This window comes from Entelurus aequoreus, linkage group LG09 (genome assembly GCF_033978785.1).
Source record: "Entelurus aequoreus isolate RoL-2023_Sb linkage group LG09, RoL_Eaeq_v1.1, whole genome shotgun sequence".
Lineage (NCBI taxonomy): Eukaryota > Metazoa > Chordata > Actinopteri > Syngnathiformes > Syngnathidae > Entelurus > Entelurus aequoreus.
In genome coordinates this window covers 69,927,470-69,948,570 of record NC_084739.1, presented here as the reverse complement: position 1 = coordinate 69,948,570, position 21,101 = coordinate 69,927,470, and the positions used below count along the sequence as shown (strand labels likewise).

General features: G+C 35.5%; 1 protein-coding gene across 1 annotated transcript in view; it reads left to right on the top strand.

Annotated features, from left to right (window-relative positions):
• Positions 1-21,101, top strand: part of LOC133657663 (ubiquitin thioesterase Zranb1-like) — a 73,257-nt gene that overhangs the window by 50,986 nt on the left and 1,170 nt on the right. The window contains exons 6-10 of the mRNA XM_062059267.1: positions 4,586-4,784; positions 12,067-12,187; positions 12,291-12,420; positions 15,507-15,736; positions 20,435-21,101. The exon at positions 20,435-21,101 is cut by the window's right edge and continues 1,170 nt beyond it. Of these exons, the coding sequence (XP_061915251.1) occupies positions 4,586-4,784; positions 12,067-12,187; positions 12,291-12,420; positions 15,507-15,736; positions 20,435-20,665 (911 nt within the window). The 3' untranslated portion in view covers positions 20,666-21,101. The remainder of the gene's footprint in view (positions 1-4,585; positions 4,785-12,066; positions 12,188-12,290; positions 12,421-15,506; positions 15,737-20,434) is intronic.

Genomic DNA, 21,101 nt, shown 5'->3' with positions numbered 1-21,101 from the left:
AGTACTTGTACATGATGATGATCTAGTAGTACTTGTACATGATGATGATCTAGTAGTACTTTTACATGATGATGATCTAGCAGTACTTGTACATGATCTAGTAGTACTTTTACATGATCTAGTAGTACTTTTACATGATGATGATCTAGCAGTACTTGTACATGATCTAGTAGTACTTTTACATGATCTAGTAGTACTTTTACATGATGATGATCAAGCAGTACTTTTACATGATCTAGTAGTACTTTTACATGATCTAGTAGTACTTTTACATGATGATGATCAAGCAGTACTTTTACATGATCTAGTAGTACTTTTACATGATCTAGTAGTACTTTTACATGATGATGATCAAGCAGTACTTTTACATGATCTAGTAGTACTTTTACATGATCTAGAAGTACTTTTACATGATGATGATCAAGCAGTACTTTTACATGATCTAGTAGTACTTTTACATGATCTAGAAGTACTTTTACATGATGATGATCTAGCAGTACTTTTACATGATGATGATCTAGTAGTACTTGTACATGATGATGATCTAGTAGTACTTTTACATGATGATGATCTAGCAGTACTTGTACATGATCTAGTAGTACTTTTACATGATCTAGTAGTACTTTTACATGATCTAGTAGTACTTTTACATGATGATGATCTAGCAGTACTTGTACATGATGATGATCTAGTAGTACTTGTACATGATGATGATCTAGTAGTACTTGTACATGATGATGATCTAGCAGTACTTGTACATGATGATGATCTAGCAGTACTTGTACATGATGATGATCTAGTAGTACTTGTACATGATGATGATCTAGCAGTACTTGTACATGATGATGATCTAGCAGTACTTGTACATGATGATGATCTAGTAGTACTTGTACATGATGATGATCTAGCAGTACTTGTACATGATGATGATCTAGCAGTACTTGTACATGATGATGATCTAGCAGTACTTGTACATGATGATGATCTAGTAGTACTTGTACATGATGATGATCTAGCAGTACTTGTACATGATGATGATCTAGCAGTACTTGTACATGATGATGATGATCTAGTAGTACTTGTACATGATGATGATCTAGTAGTACTTGTACTTGATGATGATCTAGTAGTACTTGTACATGATGATGATCTAGCAGTACTTTTACATGATGATGATCTAGTAGTACTTGTACATGATGATGATCTTGTAGTACTTTTACATGATGATGATCTAGCAGTACTTTTACATGATGATGATCTAGTAGTACTTGTACATGATGATGATCTAGCAGTACTTGTACATGATGATGATGATCTAGTAGTACTTGTACATGATGATGATCTAGTAGTACTTGTACATGATGATGATCTAGCAGTACTTTTACAGGATCTAGCAGTACTTTTACATGATGAGGATCTAGCAGTACTTGTACATGATGATGATCTAGTAGTACTTGTACATGATGATGATGATCTAGTAGTACTTGTACATGATGATGATCTAGCAGTACTTGTACATGATGATGATCTAGTAGTACTTGTACATGATGATGATGATCTAGTAGTACTTGTACATGATGATGATCTAGTAGTACTTGTACATGATGATGATCTAGCAGTACTTGTACATGATGATGATCTAGTAGTACTTGTACATGATGATGATGATCTAGTAGTACTTGTACATGATGATGATCTAGCAGTACTTGTACATGATGATGATCTAGCAGTACTTGTACATGATCTAGCAGTACTTTTACATGATCTAGTAGTACTTTTACATGATCTAGTAGTACTTTTACATGATGATGATCTAGCAGTACTTGTACATGATCTAGTAGTACTTTTACATGATCTAGTAGTACTTTTACATGATCTAGTAGTACTTTTACATGATGATGATCTAGCAGTACTTGTACATGATCTAGTAGTACTTTTACATGATCTAGTAGTACTTTTACATGATGATGATCAAGCAGTACTTTTACATGATCTAGTAGTACTTTTACATGATCTAGTAGTACTTTTACATGATGATGATCAAGCAGTACTTTTACATGATCTAGTAGTACTTTTACATGATCTAGTAGTACTTTTACATGATGATGATCTAGTAGTACTTGTACATGATGATGATGATCTAGCAGTACTTGTACATGATGATGATCTAGTAGTACTTGTACATGATGATGATCTAGCAGTACTTGTACATGATGATGATGATCTAGTAGTACTTGTACATGATGATGATCTAGTAGTACTTTTACATAATGATGATCTAGCAGTACTTTTACAAGATGATGATCTAGTAGTACTTTTACATGATGATCTAGCAGTACTTTTACATGATGATGATCTAGTAGTACTTGTACATGATGATGATCTAGTAGTACTTTTACATGATGATGATCTAGCAGTACTTTTACATGATGATGATCTAGTAGTACTTGTACATGATGATGATCTAGCAGTACTTGTACATGATGATGATGATCTAGTAGTACTTGTACATGATGATGATCTAGTAGTACTTGTACATGATGATGATCTAGCAGTACTTTTACAGGATCTAGCAGTACTTTTACATGATGAGGATCTAGCAGTACTTGTACATGATGATGATCTAGTAGTACTTGTACATGATGATGATGATCTAGTAGTACTTGTACATGATGATGATCTAGCAGTACTTGTACATGATGATGATCTAGTAGTACTTGTACATGATGATGATGATCTAGTAGTACTTGTACATGATGATGATCTAGTAGTACTTGTACATGATGATGATCTAGCAGTACTTGTACATGATGATGATCTAGTAGTACTTGTACATGATGATGATGATCTAGTAGTACTTGTACATGATGATGATCTAGCAGTACTTGTACATGATGATGATCTAGCAGTACTTGTACATGATCTAGCAGTACTTTTACATGATCTAGTAGTACTTTTACATGATCTAGTAGTACTTTTACATGATGATGATCTAGCAGTACTTGTACATGATCTAGTAGTACTTTTACATGATCTAGTAGTACTTTTACATGATCTAGTAGTACTTTTACATGATGATGATCTAGCAGTACTTGTACATGATCTAGTAGTACTTTTACATGATCTAGTAGTACTTTTACATGATGATGATCAAGCAGTACTTTTACATGATCTAGTAGTACTTTTACATGATCTAGTAGTACTTTTACATGATGATGATCAAGCAGTACTTTTACATGATCTAGTAGTACTTTTACATGATCTAGTAGTACTTTTACATGATGATGATCTAGTAGTACTTGTACATGATGATGATGATCTAGCAGTACTTGTACATGATGATGATCTAGTAGTACTTGTACATGATGATGATCTAGCAGTACTTGTACATGATGATGATGATCTAGTAGTACTTGTACATGATGATGATCTAGTAGTACTTTTACATAATGATGATCTAGCAGTACTTTTACAAGATGATGATCTAGTAGTACTTTTACATGATGATCTAGCAGTACTTTTACATGATGATGATCTAGTAGTACTTGTACATGATGATGATCTAGTAGTACTTTTACATGATGATGATCTAGCAGTACTTTTACATGATGATGATCTAGTAGTACTTGTACATGATGATGATCTAGCAGTACTTGTACATGATGATGATGATCTAGTAGTACTTGTACATGATGATGATCTAGTAGTACTTGTACATGATGATGATCTAGCAGTACTTTTACAGGATCTAGCAGTACTTGTACATGATGATGATCTAGCAGTACTTGTACATGATGATGATCTAGTAGTACTTGTACATGATGATGATGATCTAGTAGTACTTGTACATGATGGTGATCTAGTAGTACTTGTACATGATGATGATCTAGTAGTACTTGTACATGATGATGATCTAGCAGTACTTGTACATGATGATGATCTAGTAGTACTTGTACATGATGATGATCTAGTAGTACTTGTACATGATGATGATCTAGCAGTACTTGTACATGATGATGATCTAGTAGTACTTGTACATGATGATGATTATCTAGTAGTACTTGTACATGATGATGATCTAGTAGTACTTGTACATGATGATGATGATCTAGTAGTACTTGTACATGATGATGATCTAGCAGTACTTGTACATGATGATGATGATCTAGTAGTACTTGTACATGATGATGATCTAGCAGTACTTGTACATGATGATGATCTAGTAGTACTTTTACATGATGATGATCTAGTAGTACTTGTACATGATGATGATGATCTAGTAGTACTTGTACATGATGATGATCTAGCAGTACTTGTACATGATGATGATCTAGTAGTACTTGTACATGATGATGATCTAGTAGTACTTGTACATGATGATGATCTAGCAGTACTTGTACATGATGATGATGATCTAGTAGTACTTGTACATGATGATGATCTAGTAGTACTTGTACATGATGATGATCTAGTAGTACTTGTACATGCAGCCAGGGTGATACCATCCATGTGTTCTGTGCTCATGAACACTCCCGCAGCCTGAAAGTAACCTCACCTGTCTTGGTGTGGCCCTCCTTGTTTTCAGAACTGGAAGAGGAGTCGCCCATCATCAACTGGTCCTTGGAGCTGGCCACCAGGCTGGACAGCCGCCTGTACGCCCTGTGGAACCGCACGGCCGGGGACTGCCTGCTGGACTCGGTGCTGCAGGCCACCTGGGGCATCTACGACAAGGACTCGGTGTTGCGCAAGACGCTGCACGACAGCCTGCACGACTGCTCCCACTGGTGAGCGCCTGCAAGCAAAGTATGGAGGCACACCTCTGTGGTGTGAGGAGAGTCCCACAGTTCACTCAGGAGACTTCTTTGTGCTACAACAATACTTCAAGCGTCACTAGCAAGTTCTCTTTGTCTACTTTTTGCTCCTGAAATGATTCTGGCAGGCATTTTCCATAACATCAATTAAGTAATGTGTCGCTAACTAACCAACGCCCAATCTCCATGGCCAGACCCACTCTTGGTGTGACACACACACACACATGTCAAACTATTCTTTGTTTTTGTCACCTGGTCCATGATTACCGTATTTCCTTGAATAGCCGCCGGGGCGCTAATTAATTTAAAACCTCTTCTCACTCCTGCGCTTACCAAAAGCATGCGGGATGGGCAAGCATGCGCTAATTATTTTAAAACCTCTTCTCACTCCGGCGCTTACCTTATCATGAAAAGCACATTTAATTTAAAAAAAACGTTATTATGGTCTTACCTTTACTTATAAATGATGTCCATCTGCAGCTGCTTCTGATCAAATGCAGTCTTCCTTATCTTTCTTCAGTTTTAAAAGTCTCTGGAGATATTCCTTTAATTATTACCTCCTGCTTCGATTGAACGTCCAGTTTAGAAAACTTTTATTTTAGATATGTAGTCCTCCATGTTAAAAGTGCAAGCAAACGATCGCTGCTCAGGCTTGCTGCTTGTTGTCTTCTTCTGCAGCACCGGTCTTCTGCAGTACTGGAAGTCGCAGGAAGGATCACTAGCGCCCTCTACCACCAGGAGGCGGGAGTCATTTAATGACTCATATTTGACCCGGCGGAAGTGCCAAGCATGCGCTAATTATTTTGCGAAACGAGTTTGACCCGGCTGTAATTCTAGGCAGGCGAATACTATATTCCCGGCGGCAATTCAAGGAAATACGGTACGTCAAAACTGGTATGGTTAACATTAAGAGTAGAAAAGTCATATAATAGTCTTCCCTCCCCGTAGACACCATAGCCTCGTGATCTTTCAGTATGCTTGAGGAAAACATCAGTAGAAGAGGACTAGTATTTTAAATGTATTTGTGAGTGTGTGTACTAATTTGTGTGTCTGTATATCTAACCAGAAAGAACCCTCGTGTCTAGTTACACCTGACTTCTGCCGTGTAAGATTTGAGCGCATCCAGATTTGTGAGCGTGTACTACAATCTGAGGTGTGCCTACATTTAACCAACCACAGAATTTAAACCAATCAGAAACAAGGTAGAGCTGAGGTGTGTGAAAGAGACGCCAAGATGCCTTACCTTGTTTCTGATTGGTTTAAGTCAGGGGTCACCAACCTTTTTGAAAGCAAGAGCTACTTCTTGGGTACTGATTAATGCGAAGGGCTACCAGTTTGATACACACTTAAATAAATTGCCAGAAATAGCCAATTTGCTCAATTTACCTGTAACTCTATGTTATTATTAATAATTAATTATATTTACACTTAATTGAACGGTTTAAAAGAGGAGAAAACACGAAAAAAATGACAATTACATTTTGAAACATAGTTTATCTTCAATTTCGACTCTTTAAAATTCAAAATTCAACCAAAAAAAAGAAGAGAAAAACTTAAAAAAAGAATGTATGGAACATCATTAGTAATTTTTCCTGATTAAGATTAATTTTACAATTTTAATGACATATTTTAAATAGGATAAAATCCAATCTACACTTTGTTAGAATATATAACAAATTGGACCAAGCTATATTTCTAACAAAGACAAATCATTATTTCTTCTAGATTTTCCAGAACAAAATTTTTAAAAGAAATTCAAAAGACTTTGAAATAAGATTTAAATTTCATTCTACAGATTTTCTAGATTTGCCAGAATAATTTTTTTGAATTTTAATCATAAGTTTGAAGAAATATTTCACAAATATTCTTTGTCGAAAAAACAGAAGCTAAAATGAAGAATTAAATTAAAATGTATTTATTATTCTTTACAATAAAAAAAAATAGGTTTACTTGAACATTGATTTACATTGTCAGGAAAGAAGAGGAGGGAATTTAAAAGGTAAAAAGGTATATGTGTTTAAGAATCCTAAAATCATTTTTAAGGTTGTATTTTTTCTCTAAAATTGTCTTTCTGAAAGTTATAAGAAGCAAAGTAAAAAAAATAATGAATTTATTTAAACAAGTGAAGACCAAGTCTTTAAAATATTTTCTTGGATTTTCAAATTCTATTTGAGTTTTGTCTCTCTTAGAATTAAAAATGTCGGGCAAAGCGAGACCAGCTTGCTAGTAAATAAATACAATTTAAAAAATAGAGGCAGCTCACTGGTAAGTGCTGCTATTTGAGCTATTTTTAGAACAGGCCAGCGGGCTACTCATCTGGTCCTTACGGGCTACCTGGTGCCCGCGGGCACCGCGTTGGTGACCCCTGGTTTAAGTTGTGTAGTGTCTTCCATGGTTGGTTCACAGTAAGTTGAGGACTCGGTCTGGGATTGGTTAGTTCCATCAATCAGTCAGTCACTCAAACTACACCAAGCTGCAAAAAACAAAGTTTATTATTATTAAAAGAAATATATAGAGTAGTGAATGGGGAATAAAGGTGTAAAAAGGGGTTAAATTGTGTGCAGTTTGGCAGGTCTGAGCAAGTGTTGGAGTGTGGTCCACGGTTGTTGACTTCAATAACATGAGCAATGGCTGCAAGGCGCCCACTAGTGGTGAGTGTAAGGAAAGGCAAGGAGGAGTTACAGACAACTCTACTTACACCTTCACGTGCTGTACAGACTGATGGAACTAACCAATCCCAGACCGAGTCCTCAATCCACTGTGAAGCAACCATGGAAGACGCTACACAATTTAAACCAATCAGAAACAAGGTAAGGTGACTCTTAGTGTCTCTCTCACACCTCAGCTGTACCTGGTTTCTGATTGGTTTAAATGGCCTGGTTGGTTAAATGTAGGCACACATTAGACACGCAGATTGTATTATACACACAAACACACACACACACACACACACACACACACACACACACACACACTTCTGAATGTACAACGCACACGTTGTATTACACGCTCACAAAATTCAGGTGTAAGTAGACAGACAGGTTCTTTCTGGTTAGGGACAGACAGACAACTTAAAACACACGTATGAAGATCTAAAACACACGTATGAAGATCTAAAACACACGTATGAAGATCTAAAACACGTATGTGGATCTAAATCAAATGTATGAAGATCTAAAACACATATGAAGATCTAAAACACACGTATAAAGATCTAAAACACACGTATGAAGATCTAAAACACGTATGTGGATCTAAATCAAATGTATGAAGATCTAAAACACATATGAAGATCTAAAACACACGTATAAAGATCTAAAACACACGTATGAAGATCTAAAACAAACGTATGAAGATCTAAAACACACGTATGTGGATCTAAAACACACGTATGAAGATCTAAAACACACGTATGAAGATCTAAAACAAACGTATGAAGATCTAAAACAAACGTATGAAGATCTAAAACACACGTATGTGGATCTAAAACACACGTATGAAGATCTAAAACACACGTATGAAGATCTAAAACACGTATGTGGATCTAAAACAAATGTATGAAGATCTAAAACATATGAAGATCTAAAACACACGTATAAAGATCTAAAACACACGTATGAAGATGTGAAACACACGTATGAAGATCTAAAACAAACGTATGAAGATCTAAAACACACGTATGTGGATCTAAAACACACGTATGAAGATCTAAAACACACGTATGAAGATCTAAAACAAACGTATGAAGATCTAAAACAAACGTATGAAGATCTAAAACACACATATGAAGATCTAAAACAAACGTATGAAGATCTAAAACACACGTATGTGGATCTAAAACACACGTATGAAGATCTAAAACACACGTATGAAGATCTGAAACACGTATGAAGATCTAAAACACACGTATGAAGATCTAACACACGTATGAAGATCTAAAACACGTATAAAGATCTAAAAACAAACGTATGAAGATCTAAAACAAATGTACGTAGATCTAAAACACACGTATGAAGAACTAAAACACACGTATGAAGATCTAAAATACGTATGAAGAACTAAAATACACGTATGAAGATCTAAAATACGTATGAAGATCTAAAACACATGTATGAAGCTCTAAAACACACATGAAGATCTAAAACACACATGAAGATCTAAAACACACGTATAAAGATCTAAAACACACGTATGAAGATCTAAAACACATGTATGAAGATCTAAAACACACGTATGAAGATCTAAAACACACGTATGAAGATCTAAAACAAACGTATGAAGATCTAAAACACACGTATGAAGATCTAAAACAAACGTATGAAGATCTAAAACACACGTATGTGGATCTAAAACACACGTATGAAGATCTAAAACACACGTATGAAGATCTGAAACAAACGTATGAAGATCTAAAACACACGTATGTGGATCTAAAACACACGTATGAAGATCTAAAACACACGTATGAAGATCTAAAACACACGTATGAAGATCTAAAACACACGTATGAAGATCTAACACACGTATGAAGATCTAAAACACGTATAAAGATCTAAAAACAAACGTATGAAGATCTAAAACAAATGTACGTAGATCTAAAACACACGTATGAAGAACTAAAACACACGTATGAAGATCTAAAATACGTATGAAGAACTAAAATACACGTATGAAGATCTAAAATACGTATGAAGATCTAAAACACATGTATGAAGCTCTAAAACACACATGAAGATCTAAAACACACATGAAGATCTAAAACACACGTATAAAGATCTAAAACACACGTATGAAGATCTAAAACACACGTATGAAGATCTAAAACACACGTATGAAGATCTAAAACAAACGTATGAAGATCTAAAACACACGTATGAAGATCTAAAACAAACGTATGAAGATCTAAAACACACGTATGTGGATCTAAAACACACGTATGAAGATCTAAAACACACGTATGAAGATCTGAAACACGTATGAAGATCTAAAACACACGTATGAAGATCTAAAACACACGTATGAAGATCTAACACACGTATGAAGATCTAAAACACGTATAAAGATCTAAAAACAAACGTATGAAGATCTAAAACAAATGTACGTAGATCTAAAACACACGTATGAAGAACTAAAACACACGTATGAAGATCTAAAATACGTATGAAGAACTAAAATACACGTATGAAGATCTAAAATACGTATGAAGATCTAAAACACATGTATGAAGCTCTAAAACACACATGAAGATCTAAAACACACATGAAGATCTAAAACACACGTATAAAGATCTAAAACACACGTATGAAGATCTAAAACACATGTATGAAGATCTAAAACACACGTATGAAGATCTAAAACACACGTATGAAGATCTAAAACAAACGTATGAAGATCTAAAACACACGTATGAAGATCTAAAACAAACGTATGAAGATCTAAAACACACGTATGTGGATCTAAAACACACGTATGAAGATCTAAAACACACGTATGAAGATCTGAAACACGTATGAAGATCTAAAACACACGTATGAAGATCTAAAACACACGTATGAAGATCTAACACACGTATGAAGATCTAAAACACGTATAAAGATCTAAAAACAAACGTATGAAGATCTAAAACAAATGTACGTAGATCTAAAACACACGTATGAAGAACTAAAACACACGTATGAAGATCTAAAATACGTATGAAGAACTAAAATACACGTATGAAGATCTAAAATACGTATGAAGATCTAAAACACATGTATGAAGCTCTAAAACACACATGAAGATCTAAAACACACATGAAGATCTAAAACACACTTATAAAGATCTAAAACACACGTATGAAGATCTAAAACACATGTATGAAGATCTAAAACACACGTATGAAGATCTAAAACACACGTATGAAGATCTAAAACACACGTATGAAGATCTAAAACACACGTATGAAGATCTAAAACAAACGTATGAGGATCTAAAACACACGTATGTGGATCTAAAACACACGTATGAAGATCTAAAACACACGTATGAAGATCTAAAACACACGTATGAAGATCTAAAACACACGTATGAAGAAGATCTAAAACACACGTATGAAGATCTAAAACACACGTATGAAGATCTAACACACATGAAGATCTAAAACATGTATAAAGATCTAAAAACAAACGTATGAAGATCTAAAACAAATGTACGTAGATCTAAAACACACGTATGAAGAACTAAAACACACGTATGAAGATCTAAAATACGTATGAAGAACTAAAACACACGTATGAAGATCTAAAATACGTATGAAGATCTAAAACAAATGTATGAAGATCTAAAACACACGTATGAAGATCTAAAACACACATGAAGATCTAAAACACACGTATAAAGATCTAAAACACACGTATGAAGATTTAAAACAAACGTATGAAGATCTAAAACACACATATGTGGATCTAAAACACACGTATGGAGATCTAAAACACATGTATGAAGATCTAAAACACACGTATGAAGATCTAACACACACGTATGAAGATCTAACACACGTATGAAGATCTAAAACACGTATAAAGATCTAAAAACAAACGTATGAAGATCTAAAACAAATGTACGTAGATCTAAAACACACGTATGAAGAACTAAAACACACGTATGAAGATCTAAAATACGTATGAAGAACTAAAACACACGTATGAAGATCTAAAATACGTATGAAGATCTAAAACACACGTATGAAGATCTAAAACAAATGTATGAAGATCTAAAACAAATGTACGTGGATCTAAAACACACGTATGAAGAACTAAAACACACGTATGAAGATCTAAAATACGTATGAAGATCTAAAACACACGTATGAAGATCTAAAACAAATGTATGAAGATCTAAAACAAATGTACGTGGATCTAAAACACACGTATGAAGAACTAAAACACACGTATGAAGATCTAAAATACGTATGAAGATCTAAAACACACGTATGAAGATCTAAAATATGTATGAAGATCTAAAACACACGTATGAAGATCTAAAACAAATGTATGAAGATCTAAAACAAATGTACGTGGATCTAAAACACACGTATGAAGAACTAAAACACATGTACACACATCTAAAAACACAGGTATGAAGATTTAAAATATATAATCTATGTATGTATCTATCTGCGGCCCCCAAGTCACGCGGTTTGAGCACTCCTGATCTCCATGGAACACCTTGATTGAAGAGCCAAATGAAGGGAAGTGACAAGAGATGGTGTGTGCAGGTTCTACACACGCTGGAAGGAGTGGGAGTCCTGGTATTCCCAAAGTTTCGGTTTGCACTTTTCCCTCCAGGAGGAGCAGTGGCAGGAAGACTGGGCGTTTATCCTCTCGCTGGCAAGTCAGGTGAGCTCATGTGCGCTACAAAGTGGCTGTCATGACGACGCAAGAAGCCGCTCACTAATAAGTTCCTGTTTTATTTTGACATGTTTTGCGTTTTCCTTCACAGCCAGGATCCAGCTTGGAGCAGACGCACATCTTCGTTCTTGCACACATTCTTCGCAGGCCCATCATCGTCTACGGAGTCAAGTATTACAAAAGTTTCCGTGGGGAAACGCTGGGGTACACTCGCTTTCAAGGTGAGCACTTCCTGTTTGAGTGTGTTGAACGTGCAGTACTAGCCACAGTGATACCACGTCTGCACCAACTAGTTAGTTGCTTGTAGGTACAAAAAGTATCGAAACATTGGTACTGGTGTCAATTCCCAGGTAGGGCTGGGCGATACATGGAATGTACTGGATATATCGCGGGTTTGTCTCAATGCGATACAGAAAATGACTATATGGTGATATTGGAGTGTACGTTCTCACGCAGTTGCTTTTAGTTACACTCCAGGCTCTTCTCACTCTTTCTCACAGAGACATGAAACAAGCGCACCTTCTTACATACGTCACATGCTGTCACGTGTGCAACGTCATACACAAGTAGCGTAACGGGTAACGTTGTGATGCTAGCGGAGTGGTAATACGAGAGAGAGAAGGTGCCAATCTGGTAACAAATGAAGGAAGAATTAATTCCCAAGAAAAACAGCAGGGGGTCCATCGTCTGGCGGTGGTTTGGCTTCAAGCGGGAAGACGTCGAACGGACAAGCGTAATATGTCAAGTATGCGGCTGAAGCGTTGCTACAAAAAGTAGCAGCACTGCTAATTTGTAGCATCATTTAAAAAGTCACCCGCTAGAGAATGAAGAGTGCTTGAAACTCCGCATGTCAACATCTCCGTTCGGTGCCACACCCACAAAATGCCCAAGCAACCGTTTCCACATCAACACCGTATGAAAGAAATAGTCAACAACAGAAGGAGATAACGTCCGCAGGAACCTACCACATAGTGAAGGACATACACTATTTGATTTTCAGCTACATTTATTGGACACTTATTGAAATATCTTGTGTGACATCATGCACAAAAGTGCACTTTATTAGTTTTAAACTATTGTAGTGGCGTTCTGTACAAAAAGTGCACTTTAATTGAGTGTTTTGAAATGTCATCTTAGTGACATCATGCACAAAAGTGCACTCATAGCTTGTTTTAAAATGTCTCTGACAATCTTGCACTTTCTGTTTTGGAAATGACATGAATGTTTGTGCTACTGCTTAATAACTGTTTAATAAATACACTTTTAGTGGTGGTTTCCCTCTCTGCATGGACGTTTAGAGGCCTACTGAAATGACATTTTTTTTATTCAAACGGGGATAGCAGATCCATTCTATGTGTCATACTTGATCATTTCGCGATATTGCCATATTTTTTGCTGAAAGGATTTAGTAGAGAACATTGACGATAAAGTTCGCAACTTTTGCTCGCTGATAAAAAAAAAGCCTTGCCTGTACCGGAAGTAGCGTGAAAGGCTCCTCACATTTGCACATTGTTTACACCAGCAGCGAGAACAATTCGGACCGAGAAAGCGACGATTACCCCATTAATTTGAGCCAGGATGAAAGATTCGTGGATGAGGAACGTGAGAGTGAAGGACTAGAATGCAGTGCAAGACATATCTTTTTTCGCTCTGACCGTAACTTAGGTACAAGCTGGCTCATTGGATTCCACACTCTCTCCTTTTTCTATTGTGGATCACAGATTTGTATTTTAAACCACCTGGGATACTATATCCTCTTGAAAATGAGAGTCGAGAACGCGAAATGGACATTCAGTGCCTTTTATCTCCACGACAATACATCGGCGAAACACTTTAGCTACGGAGCTAACGTGATAGCATCGTGCTTAACTCAGTGTTTCCCACACATTCATTTATTTGTGGCGGCCCGCCACGAAATAATTATTATTATTTTTTTTTTTTTTGTCCTGTCCAGCTTTTGAGGCAAATCATATAGTTGATGTAGATGCCCGTATCGGCTTGTTCAGATTTACTTTACAAAAGAGAAGTGTAGGATACTTCTCTTGTTGCCTTATTTGTATTTGACCACTACTGTTTTCTGTTTATTTGTTACTGACTGTGGCAGGACACCTCTGCCTCTGTTTCACTTTATGTTGCTGGTAAATAATAGGGTTGTAGTAGTAAAAGTTAAATTATTTAGTATGCACTAATTAAAGGGGCAGAGCTTTAAGAGACATTTTAGCTTTTATATTTTTATAAGATATATTTTTTGTAAGAACCACAATTAATAAATATATTTCAGTGAATAACTTATTGTTCAAATCTGTATATATATATGTACATAAAGTGTTGTAATTATATTGTAAAATGGATGGACGTTTAAAACAAAACTGTTATTATTCATTAGTAAGTATACATTTTTGGAGCCTTTTTAGAGAAAATCATATCATTGTAGTAAATTATGCAAATTACTCGATGATGTCATGGTGACGACGCCCATAGCCACGCCCCCACCGCCACAGGTATCTTGGCAGTTTATGGGCCAAGGACCCCGTGTGTATATGTATGTTATGCCATTGTTTACACATTTGGTAAATAAATAACCAAAAAAATGTATATACCGAAAATGAACCGAACCGTGACCTCTAAACCGAGGTACGCACCGAACCGAAACTTTTGTGTACCGTTACACCCGTACCAAGGAGAGATTACACCCCTACCGTTACACCCGTACCAAGGAGAGATTACACCCCTACCAAGGAGAGATTACACCCCTACCGTCACACCCGTACCAAGGAGAGATTACACCCCTACCGTTACACCCGTACCAAGGAGAGATTACACCCCTACCGTCACACCCGTACCAAGGAGAGATTACACCCCTACCGTTACACCCGTACCAAGGAGAGACTACACCCGTACCAAGGAGAGATTACACCCCTACCGTTACACCCGTACCAAGGAGAGATTACACCCCTACCAAGGAGAGATTACACCCCTACCGTCACACCCGTACCAAGGAGAGATTACACCCCTACCGTTACACCCGTACCAAGGAGAGATTACACCCCTACCGTTACACCCGTACCAAGGAGAGATTACACCCCTACCAAGGAGAGATTACACCCCTACCGTCACACCCGTACCAAGGAGAGATTACACCCCTACCGTCACACCCGTACCAAGGAGAGATTACACCCCTACCGTTACACCCGTACCAAGGAGAGATTACACCCCTACCGTTACACCCGTACCAAGGAGAGATTTCCACTTGAACTCCATCCAAGGTGGTGCAAAAAGCAAAGTGTTGAGGGTGTGTTTGTTCCAGGTGTGTACCTGCCCCTCCTGTGGGAGCAGAGCTTCTGCTGGAAGAGTCCCATCGCCCTGGGCTACACGCGCGGACACTTCTCGGCGCTGGTGGCCATGGAGAACGACGGCTTCGACAATCGCGGCGCGGGCGCCAACCTCAACACGGACGACGACGTCACCGTCACCTTCCTGCCGCTGGTGGACAGCGAGAGGAAGCTGCTTCACATCCACTTCCTGTCAGCGCAGGAGGTGAGGACTATATCTGTGCCGCAACTCGTGCACTTCCGTACTTACACTGAACCTTTGAGGGCACACTTAGCACGTAAGTACATACTGTAAGTGTATGCACTTACACACTTTCATACTAAAGGGTAAGTATGGAAGTGGATAAGTGCATTTACTTACTATGTACTTACATGCCAAGTACGTACTCAAATGTTAAGTGTTAGTGTATTTACTTACAGTATGTGCTTACATGCCAAGTATGTACTCAAATGTTAAGTGTATTTACTTGTAAAGTAAGTATGTATGTACTGTAAGTAAATACACTTATACACTTTCATACTTACATGCTAAGTATGTACTCAAATACTAAGTGTAAGTATTAAAGTTTGTAAATGTATTTACTTACATGTTAAGTATACTCTAATATTAAGTGGAAGTATAAAAGTGTAAGTGTATTTACTTACAGTTTGTACTTACATGCTAAGTATGTACACAAGTAAATACACTAATACGTTTTCATACTTACACTTAACATTTGAGTACATACTGTAAGTTAATACACTTACACACTTGTATACTTATAATTAACATTATAGTACATACTTAGCAAGTAAGTATGTTCTGTAAGTGTATGCACTTACACACTTCCATACTAAAGGGTAAGTATGGAAGTGGATAAAAGCATTTACTTACTATGTACTTACATGCCAAGTATGTACTCAAATGTTAAGTGTAAGTGTATTTACTTACTATGTACTTACATGCCAAGTATGTACTCAAATGTTAAGTGTAAGTGTATTTACTTACAGTATGTGCTTACATGCTAAGTATGTACTCAAATGTTAAGTGTAAGTGTATTTACTTACAGTATGTGCTTACATGCGAAGTATGTACTCAAATGTTGTGTGTAAGTGTATTTACTTGTAAAGTAAGTATGTATGTACTGTAAGTAAATACACTTATACACTTTCATACTTACATGTTAAGTATGTACTCAAATACTAAGTGTAAGTATTAAAGTTTGTAAATGTATTTACTTACATGTTAAGTATACTCTAATATTAAGTGGAAGTATAAAAGTGTAAGTGTATTTACTTACAGTATGTACTTACATGCTAAGTATGTACACAAGTAAATACACTTTCATACTTACACTTAACATTTGAGTACATACTGTAAGTAAATACACTTACACAATTTTATACTTATAATTAACATTATAGTTCATACTTAGCAAGTAAGTACATACTGTAAGTGTATGCACTTACACACTTCCATACTAAAGGGTAAGTATGGAAGTGGATAAGTGCATTTACTTACTATGTACTTACATGCCAAGTACGTACTCAAATGTTAAGTGTTAGTGTATTTACTTACAGTATGTGCTTACATGCCAAGTATGTACTCAAATGTTAAGTGTATTTACTTGTAAAGTAAGTATGTACGTACTGTAAGTAAATACACTTATACACTTTCATACTTACATGCTAAGTATGTACTCAAATACTAAGTGTAAGTATTAAAGTTTGTAAATGTATTTACTTACATGTTAAGTATACTCTAATATTAAGTGGAAGTATAAAAGTGTAAGTGTATTTACTTACAGTATGTACTTACATGCTAAGTATGTACACAAGTAAATACACTTTCATACTTACACTTAACATTTGAGTACATACTGTAAGTTAATACACTTACACACTTGTATACTTATAATTAACATTATAGTACATACTTAGCAAGTAAGTATGTACTGTAAGTGTATGCACTTACACACTTCCATACTAAAGAGTAAGTATGGAAGTGGATAAAAGCATTTACTTACTATGTACTTACATGCCAAGTATGTACTCAAATGTTAAGTGTAAGTGTATTTACTTACAGTATGTGCTTACATGCTAAGTATGTACTCAAATGTTAAGTGTAAGTGTATTTACTTACAGTATGTGCTTACATGCGAAGTATGTACTCTAATGTTGTGTGTAAGTGTATTTACTTGTAAAGTAAGTATGTAAGTACGTACTGTAAGTAAATACACTTATACACTTTCATACTTACATGCTAAGTATGTACTCAAATACTAAGTATAAATATTAAAGTGTGTAAATGTATTTACTTACATGTTAAGTATACTCTAATATTAAGTGGAAGTATAAAAGTGTAAGTGTATTTACTTACAGTATGTACTTACATGCTAAGTATGTACACAAGTAAATACACTTTCATACTTACACTTAACATTTGAGTACATACTGTAAGTAAATACACTTACACACTTTTATACTTATAATTAACATTATAGTTCATACTTAGCAAGTAAGTACATACTGTAAGTGTTTGCACTTACACACTTCCATACTAAAGGGTAAGTATGGAAGTGGATAAGTGCATTTGCTTACTATGTACTTACATGCCAAGTATGTACTCAAATGTTAAGTGTAAGTGTATTTACTTACAGTATGTGCTTACATGCCAAGTATGTACTCAAATGTTAAGTTTATTTACTTGTAAAGTAAGTATGTAAGTACGTACTGTAAGTAAATACACTTATACACTTTCATACTTACATGCTAAGTATGTACTCAAATACTAAGTATAAATATTAAAGTGTGTAAATGTATTTACTTACATGTTAAGTATACTCTAATATTAAGTGGAAGTATAAAAGTGTAAGTGTATTTACTTACAGTATGTACTTACATGCTAAGTATGTACACAAGTAAATACACTTTCATACTTACACTTAACATTTGAGTACATACTGTAAGTAAATACACTTACACAATGTTATACTTATAATTAACATTATAGTTCATACTTAGCAAGTAAGTACATACTGTAAGTGTTTGCACTTACACACTTCCATACTAAAGGGTAAGTATGGAAGTGGATAAGTGCATTTGCTTACTATGTACTTACATGCCAAGTATGTACTCAAATGTTAAGTGTATTTACTTACAGTATGTGCTTACATGCCAAGTATGTACTCAAATGTTAAGTGTATTTACTTGTAAAGTAAGTATGTAAGTACGTACTGTAAGTAAACACACTTATACACTTTCATACTTACATGCTAAGTATGTACTCAAATACTAAGTATAAGTATTAAAGTGTGTAAATGTATTTACTTACATGTTAAGTATACTCAAATGTTAAGTGGAAGTATACATGTGTAAGTGTATTTACTTAAAGTATGTACTTACATGCTAAGTATGTACACAAGTAAATACACTTTCATACTTACACTTAACATTTGAGTACATACTGTAAGTAAATACACTTACACACTTTTATACTTATAATTAACATTATAGTTCATACTTAGCAAGTAAGTACATACTGTAAGTGTATGCACTTACACACTTCCATACTAAAGGGTAAGTATGGAAGTGGATAAGTGCATTTACTTACTATGTACTTACATGCCAAGTATGTACTCAAATGTTAAGTGTAAGTGTATTTACTTACAGTATGTGCTCACATGCCAAGTTTGTACTCAAATGCTAAGTGTATTTACTTGTAAAGTAAGTATGTAAGTACGTACTGTAAGTAAATACACTTATACACTTTCATACTTACATGCTAAGTATGTACTCAAATACTAAGTATAAGTATTAAAGTGTGTAAATGTATTTACTTACATGTTAAGTATACTCAAATGTTAAGTGGAAGTATAAAAGTGTAAGTGTATTTACTTAAAGTATGTACTTACATGCTAAGTATGTACACAAGTAAATACACTTTCATACTTACACTTAACATTTGAGTACATACTGTAAGTAAATACACTTACACACTTTTATACTTATAATTAACATTATAGTTCATACTTAGCAAGTAAGTACATACTGTAAGTGTATGCACTTACACACTTCCATACTAAAGGGTAAGTATGGAAGTGGATAAGTGCATTTACTTACTATGTACTTACATGCCAAGTATGTACTCAAATGTTAAGTGTAAGTGTATTTACTTACAGTATGTGCTCACATGCCAAGTTTGTACTCAAATGCTAAGTGTATTTACTTGTAAAGTAAGTATGTAAGTACGTACTGTAAGTAAATACACTTATACACTTTCATACTTACATGCTAAGTATGTACTCAAATACTAAGTATAAGTATTAAAGTGTGTAAATGTATTTACTTACATGTTAAGTATACTCAAATGTTAAGTGGAAGTATAAAAGTGTAAGTGTATTTACTTAAAGTATGTACTTACATGCTAAGTATGTACACAAGTAAATACACTTTCATACTTACACTTAACATTTGAGTACATACTGCAAGTAAATATATATATATATATATATATATAATGTATATATATATATATGCACTTACACACTTCCATACTAAAGGGTAAGTATAGAAGTGGATAAGTGCATTTACTTACTATGTACTTACATGCCAAGTATGTACTCAAATGTTAAGTGTAAGTGTATTTACTTACAGTATGCGCTTACATGCCAAGTATGTACTCAAATGTTAAGTGTATTTACTTACAGTATGTGCTTACATGCTAAGTATGTACTCAAATACTAAGTGTAACTATTAAAGTGTGTAAATGCATTTAGTTACATGTTAAGTATGTACTCAAATACTAAGTGGAAGTATGACATTGTATAAGAGCATGTACTCGCATGTTAAGTGTAAGTATAGAAGTGTATAAGTGCACTTACATGGCAAGTAGGTACTGTACCTGATGGTGGTGTTTCTCCAGATGGGCAACGAGGAGCAGCAGGAGAAGCTGCTGAGGGAATGGTTGGACTGCTGCGTGACGGACGGCGGCCTCCTGGTGGCGCTGCAGAAGAGCTCGCGGCGGCGTGACCACCCACTGGTGACGCAGATGGTGGAGAAGTGGCTGGACCGCTACCGGCAGATCCGAGCCTGCGCCTCGCTGTCTGACGGCGAGGAGGAGGAGGAGGAGGAGGACGAGGACGAGGACGAGTGACCTGGGTTCTTGTTTTCCCTGACACGGACAAACTGGTGAGGAGCTTCTCCAGGAAGGAGGCAGACATGAGAGAAAGTACAAAGCATGTTTCTACCAGCAGCATTCATGTGTTCATACACTGACTCCAAATACTAAGCACATTTCCAAATTGTTGTCTTTTGGACAAAGCCATTGTTTGGGAAAGTTGTTCTGCACACGGATTATCCAATATCACATCTAAAATGGAGTTTTGAAGAAGGGACAACTTCCCTTTTTTGTTTTTTATTCAGAAGTGGACTCGCACTAGTTCTCATTTTTAGACGTCCTATCTTGTTCCTTTTATTCCACATATTTATTGTTTGTACTTGACCTACTTCCTGTTTGTTTATTGTTTGTACTTGACCTACTTCCTGTTTATTGTTTGTACTTGACTTACTTCCTGTTGTTTATTGTTTGT